At 33.0% G+C, this 12120-nt stretch overlaps 2 protein-coding genes across 3 annotated transcripts in view; both read left to right on the top strand.

The window, feature by feature from the left end:
- Positions 1 to 1580, top strand: part of LOC131530226 (uncharacterized) — a 14433-nt gene extending 12853 nt beyond the window's left edge. The window contains exons 5-6 of the mRNA XM_058760378.1: positions 972 to 1067; positions 1330 to 1580. Coding sequence (XP_058616361.1) covers positions 972 to 1067; positions 1330 to 1580 — 347 coding nt within the window. The remainder of the gene's footprint in view (positions 1 to 971; positions 1068 to 1329) is intronic.
- Positions 155 to 10744, top strand: LOC131531384 (natural killer cell receptor 2B4-like). 2 transcript variants are annotated; one of them, XM_058762098.1, is made up of 4 exons: positions 155 to 1067; positions 4535 to 4861; positions 4985 to 5287; positions 9370 to 10744. In XM_058762098.1, exons 2-4 carry the CDS (start codon positions 4618 to 4620, stop codon positions 9495 to 9497), a joined length of 675 nt encoding a protein of 224 aa, XP_058618081.1. In that variant the 5' UTR covers positions 155 to 1067; positions 4535 to 4617; the 3' UTR covers positions 9498 to 10744. The 2 variants fall into 2 exon arrangements, with proteins under 2 accessions (XP_058618081.1, XP_058618080.1); XM_058762097.1 differs by lacking the exon at positions 155 to 1067 and adding an exon at positions 1951 to 2140 and having other exon boundaries at positions 9370 to 10742.
- The last annotated feature ends 1376 nt before the right edge of the window (positions 10745 to 12120 follow it).

Here is a 12120-nt window from a genome sequence, read left to right as displayed (position 1 = left end):
TCGCTCTAAACACTGGTCTTACTGAAATGATGGATGATGATCTGATTCACTGGTGGTTTGGAAATGAAAACACTTTAATAGCTCAAATCAATGTACTGGCCGACAGCATCACTGTATTTAATGATGTTCTTGATGGGAGATTCAGAGACAGACTGAAGCTGGACGATCAAACTGGATCTCTGATCATCACAAACACCAGAACTGAACACACTGGACTCTATAAACTACTGACTAACAGTGTGCGTGAGAGATTCAGTCTCACTGTCCATGGTGAGTTATCAGTGCTGCAGGGAGGTGGTTGGGAATCACTGATTTAGACAATGGTCCAGTTGTTCAAGACTGTCAGTTTCGGAGCCATTTATTTGCCATATTTGAAGGTTATTTTTCTTGAGATGTGCACCCTCTGCAGGACAGGAGAAGCTTAAAGGCTGGAGTGTGGCCTGCTGGGAGCACATGAGGTGCTTTTCAATACTCAGACTGATGCTTCCTCATTTCCTCGCTCTTCTGTCCTCCAGCCTGTGACCCAGAAACAGATCAAACTCAGCCATCTTAAACTCTAATCACACCTTGAGTATGTAAGGAAGTGAGGAATGAGGAAGCTTCCTGAGGAATCATGAGCGAGGATACACAGGTGTATAAGAGGGTGGTGCTAAGATGCAAGGAAAAGGAAACTTGGATGCAGAAATAAGAAATGAGAAGCACCCAATGTCTTTAGACCATGCCTTCTGTTTTTAATCAACTAAAGTTTACATTACATTTTTTAATGAGTTTATTTTCTTTTTTTATGTATTCAAGGCTATAATAAACAACAAAAAATGCACGTGCAACCTGTACCATGGATTCTTGAGACAAAGGAAGCATATATTTTATGAGCATTGACCTCTGTTTGTATTGAGACATGCTGACTAATCGACTAGTATTGCAATAAACTATTTATTCTGATTTATTCTTACTTGTCTCATGTCTTTCAGCTTCTCTGCCTGCTCCGGACATCAGCAGTAACGCTTCATCATCATCATCCTCATGTGAACATCTTAACATCACTGAACTCTGTCAGTCACATGCAGGTATGTCAGGTTTTTTTTTGTGCTTTTATCAGACTGATAACTTAAGGAATAATATTACAATAATATTAAGGAAATAGTTTATCTAAAAATTAAACTTCTGTTGTTACTTACTCATTCCAAGCAGAAGTTTTTGCAGATATTTTGCCAATATCCGTATTCTTATCGTTCAGAGCTACTGACAGAGACTGTTGAAAATCACAGTTCTCTTTTATCATTGTTCATTTTTAATTGTTAATGTGGGTATTCTGGTCAATGACATCAGATCTACAAGAGGTACTAATGATCCTGTGTCAGACCAGCGTACACCTAAGGAAGGCAGTGAGAATGTATAGCATGAATCACCTGGTGCTCATGCATGCACGGATTAATGCACAGGCTTGCCTAGGCTGCAGCCCAGGGGCCCCACGTGTAATCTTCCTCTCTGACAATGATACTGCATCAGCAAACACTGGAGAAGGAACAGAAACTGTTACTAAGACTTGCACTGCAACTATTCAGACCTTCACTGGTTAAAAACCATATGTCAAGACTAGAAAGAGATTTAATGGACAACATCCACAAAATAATATGTTCACAAAATCAAATGAGTTGGCATCTGAGTTCAGTGAATCCACATCTACATTTATATTTATTAATTTAACAGATACTTTTTTCCAATGTGACATACAAATGAGGAAACCAACAAAGCGAATCATGACACAATAACACACTGTCTAGAAAACCACATGCTAAAAGGAATATTTAATAAGTAGTGAATAATAGTTTTTTTTTTTTTGTCCAAAAATAAATACATTTATAAATATATAAAAATAAATAAATTGAAGGCTGAGCTGCCAATTATTTTGCGCATAATGTTTGACTCACTGGCAGGTCTTTGGGTGAGTTTTAGAGAGGAAGTGTTGTTGAACACATGAGGCATGGTCTTCAGTCAGGAGGAAGTGAGCAGAGAGTTCACATTGTTTAGAGTTTGTTCTCTACACAACTTTACTGCAATGTTTGGAATTTGACAGAACTGATGATGAAAATGTTTCACACATTGGCTTTTTGCTGTTTGTCCTGTTGCCATCTGGCTGGTAAGTTACAGATTTTTTTATTTTTTTTTTACTACTGTTGCATGTCATTTTTGTGGAGCTCTAATGAATTAAATTCCACCATCAATAAATAAATAATGCAGCCTGTACAAATACTAGAGATTGTAAAATATAAATAAATATCCAGTAGAACTAATGCTCGCTGGGCTGTTTTCTTGATTTTAAACAGCGTTGCCATGATCACTTTTTAAAAGCAAGTTTGGGTGTAAAAGTTGTCAATTTAGTTTGCTCTAGTAAGAGTTAGTTTGAAATATTTAAGATGTTAAGGTACCATTATAGTGTAGGACACTAGGACCTTGGTTTATGTTAAATTACTTTAAGTACAGCCATTGCAGCTGCTTTGAAAATGATTTTGCATGTGAAATTTGAACTGTCACATGTAGACATCAAAACTCAGCTTACTAAACTCAGTAATGGTGACAATCAACAAAACAAAAGACTCATGCTGCAGTGCATGCTGGGTACCAGCATAGTGCCAAACTCAACAATAGCACCAGCATGTATTACGGCATGGATGTGACTTCATACATCCACAAAAAATGACAGTCACTGAGCAAAAATGATAAAAAAAGTGAAGCTAGTTTTGATGTTAAATGTTGTTAAAGTTAGATGATTGGGAAAAGGGGATATTGCCCCATTGTGTGTAATAGTATAACATACCATAAAGATTTATGCTTGGAGTACATTAGAATACTTCTTACTTTCTACCGCTCGGTCTTCCGTTGCAGACTCCGCTTTACTCTCCACAGCCTCATTTTGAGAATGTGCATGACGATATTGCTGCATGTTTGTGGTTAATGTACGTTAGTGTGTGCATGTCTTGAGGCATGAAGAGTGTGAGTGTGTGTTCTTGTGAATATAGTGTGCGATTGAAAGGACCTCCACAATTTCACTTCTATATGAGCCTTTTTTTTACTGTGAAATAAAGTACAGAATCTATGAATGCCACACAAAAATTAAGGCTCCAAAGGGATGTTTTTGCAGTGATTCCATTGAAAAAAAAAACATTTTTGGTTCCCCAAGAAACCTTTCAGTAAACAGATCTTAAATGAATCATGTTGAAGAACATTTAAAAAATCTAAAGAACCTTTTCAGTATTTGAAAGGTTCCATGGATGTTTAAGGTTCTTCTTGGAACCACTGAGTGTAATGTTAATGTTACTGTGTGAATGTGAGATGTTAATATAATTTACTATTTGTATGTGAAATATATGATTGATATTCAGCTGCATATGCATCTCTATATATCGATGATTTACACAGGCTGACAATCTGTCAATGTCAAGGACACAATCAAATGAATCATTTTTTAAAACAAAGGCACTGCAGTGTTATTGTACACACTGTAAAAAAAAAAAAAAAAGTTGAGCCAACTTAAAATTTTAAGGCAACCAGCTTCAGCAGATTTTTGAGTTTTCTCAAATTGTCGTTTTAAGTTTATACAACAAAAATGTGAGAATCTTCCACAAAAATAAGTTGAGCAAACTCAAAAATCTGCTGAAGCTGGTAAAAAAAATATTTTTTTAAGTTTGCTCAACTTTTTAAGTGCAGTTATCCATTTTTTTTTTTTGTGTGTGTGTGTGTGTGTGTGTGAAATCTGTTTTTCAGCCACATTATCTGATTTGCAGTATTTGGCTTCCTATAACTTGCACTGGTAACACTTTACAATAAGGTTCATTAGTTAAACATTAGTTAATGTATTAACTAACATGAACTAACCATGAGCAATACATTTGTTACTGTATTTACTAATCTTCGCTATAACGTTAGTTAATAAAAATACAGATGTTCGTTGTTAGTTCATGTTAGTTCACAGTGCGTTAACTGTGCATTAAATGTTAACAAGATTTTAATAATGTATTAGTAAATGTTGAAATTAACATTAACAAAGATTAATAAATGCTGTATAAATGCAGATTATTATTATTTCATGTTAACTAATGTAGTTAACTAATGAACCTTATTGTAAAGTGTTACCCTTGCACTGATTGATCTTACAGTTTGTCTCAATATGCACACCAGTAATGTTATTTTCTAAGGCACATTTATAAAAATTACTTAATGTAAAAAATCAAACTATGGCCTAATTCTGGTTTAGTCTAACACCTGTCTGTGAAACCAGGCCTTAATATTCCAGAGGCACAGAAGGGACCAATCAGATGTAGGATGGGATAAATGCCCCTGTGGCCCCACCCACAGACCCACCTGTATTGAACTAACAGTGCCAGCTAACTAAAAATAGCATGTCAGAAACTATTAATCCCAGGCTACTTTTATGCCTGTGCTGCTGTTCTTACATTTACATTTACAAAACTGGTCTATTGAAGAAAATCAACAAAATTACTTGAGACCTTTAATTTGTGTCTCTGTTCCTCAGGTGTGTTTGCTGATACAGATGCAGTGGAGTCAGTGTCAGTGCTGGAGGGAGATTCAGTCGCTCTAGACTCTGGTTTTACTGAAATGATGGATGATGATCTGATTCTGTGGAGGTTTGGAGCTGAAAACACTTTAATAGCTCAAATCAGTGTAATGGCCGACAGCATCACTGTATATGATGATGTTCTTGATGAGAGATTCAGAGACAGACTGAAGCTGGACAATCAAACTGGATCTCTGATCATCACAAACACCAGAACTGAACACACTGGACTCTATAAACTACTGACCAACAGTGTGAGCAAGAGCTTCAGTCTCACTGTCTATGGTGAGTTAAATATTGCTTTTATTTAACTTGTTAGATGTATCTTAACACTTCTATTATTTTGATTATTGATTATTAAAATGACTAGATTCTGCAATAAACACTTAATTGTCTATTTATTTTCAGCTCGTCTGCCTGTTCCTGTCATCAGCAGTAACTCTTCACAATGTTCTTCATCATCATCATCATCATCATCATCATATTGTTCATTGTTGTGTTCAGTGGTGAATGTGGGTCATGTGACTCTCTCCTGGTACAAAGGAAACAGTTTATTGTCCAGCATCAGTGTGTCTGATCTCAGCATCAGTCTCTCTCTACCTCTGGAGGTGGAATATCAGGATAAAAACACCTACAGCTGTGTGCTCAACAATCCCATCAGCAACCAGACCAGACACCTGGACATCAGTCAACTCTGTCACACATGTTCAGGTACAGCAGTGCATGTATTCAAATAATTAATTTGTTGATTTTACCAAGAGAACTTAAGGTGCCAGAAATTTCTAAATGGTTATGATTTTATTATTATTATTATTATGATTTTATTTTTATTTATTTTTTTTATGTTCTGTGAAGCACAAAATGACATTTTCGAGACTTGTTTATTAATGCAAGAAAAGATTATAGAGTTGACTTCTTTTTTTTTAAGTGTACATAATACAACATGTGTCAACTGAAAACAAAGTAGTATTAGCAATTTGTTTAAAGATTGCAACAGGGAAAAAGTAGGAAAAGATAGAAGACAAAACATAAGAATATGAGGGTAAGACATTTAACCATCAATTACAGTATACAAATTAAAATCATCCCAAATTAAAATTGTTCTACTTGCTTTCTTATTTATTGACAATAAAACAGTGTTTAGATAAGTTTTAAATTCTTTCAAAAAGAAAAGAAAAGAAAAGAAAAAGTGGTTTGTTGTTGGCAAACTTACATTTGTGGATATAAAATTTTCAAAGAAAATTTATTAAGTTTATCACAAAACAAACATTGTTTTTAGTGGAGACAAATTCATAATGTCCTAAAATATTGTCTTCAAAAGTTATGGATACATCTTGCTGAATAATAAATGAGCCAATATTTTCAGTGATGAGTTGTTCAGTCAGTTCTGATAAGTCCAGAATAAATGTAAGACAGTTTCTGTGTGAAACTGGCAACATGGACATCTTGTGTGAATATTAGTCTTATATTTCTTCATAAAATGTTTAACGGGGTAAAATTTGTTAATTAATTTGAAAGACACTTTTACTTTATTAGTGAGGATTTTTTATTTGTATTTATTAATTTATTTTATTTTTTTTGACCATATTTGACCAAAAGACCATATTTATTTCCCAATTCAGATTTTTATATAGTTTTTTTTTTTTCAGTAAAAATTACAAGTGACAAAGAAATAAAATTGTTTAATAAAATGAGATCTAACTTCATAATTTCTCTCTTTTTTACCTGTAGTGGTCTCTATTGACTCAGGAAATAAATCATTTTTAAGTGGGGAGTAACTGCTATTTTAAAAATTTCATTCCTGATGGAATGAACATCATCATCATCATCATCATCATCATCATCATCATCATCATCATCATCATCATCATCATCATCATCATCATCATCATCATCATCATCATCATCATCATCATCATCATCATCATCATCATCATCATCATCATCATCATCATCATCATCATCATCATCATCATCATCATCATCATCATCATCATCATCATCATCATCATCATCATCATCATCATCATCATCATCATCATCATCATCATCATCATCATCATCATCATCATCATCATCATCATCATCATCATCATCATCATCATCATCATCATCATCATCATCATCATCATCATCATCATCATCATCATCATCATCATCATCATCATCATCATCATCATCATCATCATCATCATATTGTTCATTGTTGTGTTCAGTGGTGAATGTGGGTCATGTGACTCTCTCCTGGTACAAAGGAAACAGTTTATTGTCCAGCATCAGTGTGTCTGATCTCAGCATCAGTCTCTCTCTACCTCTGGAGGTGGAATATCAGGATAAAACACCTACAGCTGTGTGCTCAACAATCCCATCAGCAACCAGACAAGACATCTGGATATCAGTCAACTCTGTCACACATGTTCAGGTACAGCAGTGCATGTATTCAAATAATTAATTTGTTGATTTTACCAAGAGAACTTAAGGTGCCAGAAATTTCTAAATGGTTATGATTTTATTATTATTATGATTTTATTATTATTATTATTATGATTTTATTTTATTTTATTTTTTTATGTTCTGTGAAGCACAAAATGACATTTTCGAGACTTGTTTATTAATGCAAGAAAAGATTATAGAGTTGACTTCTTTTTTAAGTGTACATAATACAACATGTGTCAACTGAAAACAAAGTAGTATTAGCAATTTGTTTAAAGATTGCAACAGGGAAAAAGTAGGAAAAGATAGAAGACAAAACATAAGAATATGAGGGTAAGACATTTAACCATCAATTACAGTATACAAATTAAAATCATCCCAAATTAAAATTGTTCTACTTGCTTTCTTATTTATTGACAATAAAACAGTGTTTAGATAAGTTTTAAATTCTTTCAAAAAGAAAAGAAAAAGTGGTTTGTTGTTGGCAAACTTACATTTGTGGATATAAAATTTTCAAAGAAAATTTATTAAGTTTATCACAAAACAAACATTGTTTTTAGTGGAGACAAATTCATAATGTCCTAAAATATTGTCTTCAAAAGTTATGGATACATCTTGCTGAATAATAAATGAGCCAATATTTTCAGTGATGAGTTGTTCAGTCAGTTCTGACAAGTCCAGAATAAATGTAAGACAGTTTCTGTGTGAAACTGGCAACATGGACATCTTGTGTGAATATTAGTCTTATATTTCTTCATAAAATGTTTAACGGGGTAAAATTTGTTAATTAATTTGAAAGACACTTTTACTTTATTAGTGAGGATTTTTTATTTGTATTTATTAATTTATTTTATTTTTTTTGACCATATTTGACCAAAAGACCATATTTATTTCCCAATTCAGATTTTTATATAATTTTTTTTTTTTTCAGTAAAAAATTACAAGTGACAAAGAAATAAAATTGTTTAATAAAATGAGATCTAACTTCATAATTTCTCTCTTTTTTTTACCTGTAGTGGTCTCTATTGACTCAGGAAATAAATCATTTTTAAGTGGGGAGTAACTGCTATTTTTAAAAAATTTCATTCCTGATGGAATGAAAATATTTATTTATGCTTTTCTTATAAACACTTAACAAGAAATGAGCTATATTTTTACTGAACATATGATAGAATTCTGATGTCAGACCATCTGTACCAAGAAATTCATTTGATTTTAAAGCTTGAATTGCTTCTACAGTTTCTTTTAAAGTAATGGGAGCGTCACAAAAAGCTTGATCAGTATTACTCAATTTGTTAATGGAAGATAATGATTAAAAAAATCAAGAGCATGTTTGTTAAATTTAGATGTGTATAAATCATTATAAAATTTGGCACAAAAATTGGCAATGATTTTCTGGTCTTCAATCATAAGCTTTCCAATCAGATTTAGTTTATTTCCAATCTAATAAAAAAAAAAAAAGAGAGAGGAGGAGGGGTTTGCTCACCTACTTCCATCCAACTTTTCTGTGATTTAGCAAATGCTCCTTCAGCTTTTTATTTGTAAAACTCATCTAATATATTTTGATAATGGGCAAGTTCAGTTTTAGCATCACATAACACTGATTTAAATAGAAGATCTGAAATTTTGCATATTATTAAACTTTCATCATTTTTTTCGCCTATATTTACTGCTAAATGTTTGTAAAAAATTACTCCCAGTTTTCCTTATTTGCTTTTTTCCAATAATTGCAAATTCTAAAATGTAATTATTCTCTTACTTTGTTATATTTAAGCAAAGAAAAAACTCAATTTCTAATAGGAGTTCTATGCAAATTAGCAGTATCTGAACAAAGTATGAATATAGAGATACATTTGTGATCAGAAAGTGGAGATGGAATAATGTCAGAAATGGTATTATTTAAATTTCTAGAGATAAGCAACAAATCGATATGAGACTGGTTTGAAAGAGAATTACTGTACCATGTAAAATATGTTTGAGAAGGATGAGATTCTCTCCAGCTGTCAACTAAAGAAAATCATTCTGTGAAGATTTGATTTTTCAGGTGTCTTTGGAGGCCATCTGCCAAAGCCACATTGAAATTACCTCCAAAAAATAATTTGAGTAATTGGTTAGTAAATTCAACGTGTTCTTCCACTTGATCAATTAGTTTTTGTAAAACCATAAATATTAACAATAACACACATTAAATTTGAAATTTCTATTACAAGGTCCATGTGGGTCAGAATCAGAGCATATAATCTTCCCTTTAAAATGATTTAGGATGCAGACACCATCTTAATTACTTGTTCCATGAGCCATTCATAAATCTAAACCCCACTTGTTTTTTTTTTTTTGTTTGTTTGTTTGTTTTTCTTCAGAAGTTCACGTCAGTTGTTGTGCTACTGCTGAAGCTGTGATCCGATTGGTCGTCACTGCTCTGATGGGCGTGGCTGCTGCAGCTGCTGCTGTTCTTCTGGTCAATGACATCAGATCTACAAGAGCTTGAAAGAAAACAGAACAGATCAAAGATATTATGACATATACTGTGATATATACAATTGTTTAGTGATTTCAAAACGAAGCTTTGCTCTCCATCAAGTGAACGTCGCTTTATTGTTCATCCCAAAGAGGCACAAAATCACTTTCACAGACTTTTAAATTAAATGTTCCCTCCTGGTGGAACGACCTGCCCAACTCAATCAGAGCAGCTGAGTCCTTAGCCATCTTCAAGAATCGGCTAAAAACACTCTTCCATCTTTATTTGACCCTCTAATTCTAGCACTGTCTATTCTAATTCTATTTTTATTAAAAAAAAAAAAAAAAAAAAAAAACCTTGACCCTCTATCACTTGCACTGTCTATTCATTTTCTAACTGCTTGTTTAAAAAACAAACAAACAAACAAAATCTCTAACACTAGTTTTCTGTATTCTTTTTTTATTCTATCTTTTTTATTCTATCTGTTTTCTAACCGAGACTTGTCATAGCAATTGCATGTTGTTGCTCTTTTGTTGGTTTTGATTGCTTCTATTGTCCTCTTTTGTAAGTTGCTTTGGATAAATGCATCTGCTAAATGACTAAATGTAAATGTAAATTTTCTTTAATATTTCATTTTTAAAATGCCATCCATTTTACATTTATTGGTTTTCATTTTCCCCCTTAATGTTGCTATTTTTTTTATTTAGTTACATTACTATATCCAGCAACCCCACAAATACAAAAGTAAAAATACTTGTCATGATTTTTAACGAAAACTGAATATTACATACTGAAAAGATGAAAGATCTACGAATCATTATATATATATATATATATATATATACATACATATATACAGGGTGTCATAATAAAAACATAAAACAGCATTAAACAGCATATTTTAAAAACCACATAGACAATGTAAATGGCAATATTTCATATACCTGTAAATTTAGAAGATTTTAGAAAGATTAGTTTAATAATCTATATTAATAGAAAATGTGTATATAATGTGAGTGCTTCTTGCATCATTGGAAGAAGAAAAACAAAACAAAAAACAGATCAGATAGAAATACTGATTGTTATTGTTAATCTATAATAATGATTTACATTTATGCATTTTCAGATGCCTTCATCCAAAGCGAATATACGCCGGGGCCATCTGGTGGTCAAAACGTGGAATATTAATTAATATTTCATTTAATCCGTTTTATTTATATATATATATATATATATATATATATATATATATATATATATATATATATATATATATATATATAACGGATTAAATATATATAAATGTCAATTACAGTTTGTTTACTTGATTACGAATGTTTACTTATTTTGTCTGTACCAGCTGATGGTACATATTAAATAATATTTTTATGTTCAATATTTCATTTAGGTAATGAAAATGTTCTAACTACTCCCAACTCTTCAACATTCGCTGTGCCGTGTCATGGATCCTGTTCAGTTACAAATCCACTCCAGTCCCAGTTCAAAGTTCAGCTGGATGTAAGACTTTCAAATACCCTGGGGTAAGATGACACCAAATTTAAGAACATGTCTTGCACAAGGAAAGCGAACTGAAGCCTCAGATAGGAGACACATGGTTAGGATGATTGTGGATTCAGAGAGGTGTGTTTAAATCCAACCAAGCGGCAATGTTCAGAAATTGCAGTCAGTCAGTCAGTCATCCAGAAGTATCCAAACAGTTTTATTGGCAAAACAGAAGAGGGAGAGTTAATTGGGTGTGGTTCTTTGTTGTGTCAGCTGAAGACAAGGGTGGAACATCTTAACCGGAACAATACAATGGCTCAACTTAGAAAACCTAAACGAACAGGAGGTGAAGTGGATGATAGCCAACCCTCAACATCTAAATCTGCCAAACTGGATAGCTATGGCTGTGTGAACTGGAACCCTACTGAACTTCCTGAAGGGGAAACTTTTGAGTCTTTAGAGATAAAGAGAAAGGATATGCTTAGTCTATTTTCCCAAGAAGGACCTCATGCAGCTCAGCGCAAAGTCCAAGAATTAATGAAAATGACATTCATTGCATGTCACAGCATTAATGCCAGCCCTCCACCCAGTATTTCAGATCTTCAGGCAAGGTGGCCTTTTCTCTTCATGAAGAGATTCTTATGATTCTTAAGATTGACAGAGAGGGCAGTGATGTTGACCCAGGCCTTGCAGCTGTCCTGTTGATGATGGCCCACTTCAAATAAAATGAGGAATCACTGTTCCTTTCAGCTGATGTAAGTATGTGTATGTATGTATATATATATATATATATATATATATATATATATAGCAGATGCAGAGACCAAGCTTTCACTTCCTACTACTCCAAGGTTGATCATGCTTGGTAAGATCCTTTAATTCCTGATTTAGAAACGTTAAAGGGATGGTTCATGGCTCTCCATGTGTAACATTTTGTTTAACATCTCCTCAAAAAGTTTTAAATAACAAGGATAAGTAAATGATGATTGTTATTTTTTGGTAAACTTTCCCTTAAAGGGATAGTTCACCCAAAAATGAAAATTACCCCATGATTTACTCATGCTCAAGCCATCCTAGGAGTATATGACTTTCTTCTTTCAGACAAACATAGTCGGAGTTATAATAAAATGTATCCTGACTCTTCCAAGCT

Source organism: Onychostoma macrolepis, chromosome 22, assembly GCF_012432095.1.
Source record: "Onychostoma macrolepis isolate SWU-2019 chromosome 22, ASM1243209v1, whole genome shotgun sequence".
In the NCBI taxonomy this organism is placed as follows: Eukaryota; Metazoa; Chordata; class Actinopteri; order Cypriniformes; family Cyprinidae; genus Onychostoma; species Onychostoma macrolepis.
This window is presented reverse-complemented; position numbering and strand designations above follow the sequence as displayed.

Bases quoted from the DNA above. Each gene is read 5' to 3' on its own strand.
- LOC131531384 (XM_058762097.1), top strand. From the start codon at position 2,083: ATGATGAAAATGTTTCACACATTGGCTTTTTGCTGTTTGTCCTGTTGC. The intron at 2,141-4,534 runs GTAAGTTACAGA...TCTGTTCCTCAG, and splicing joins GTCCTGTTGCCATCTGGCTG to GTGTGTTTGCTGATACAGAT. The intron at 5,288-9,369 runs GTACAGCAGTGC...GTTTTTCTTCAG, and splicing joins ACTCTGTCACACATGTTCAG to AAGTTCACGTCAGTTGTTGT.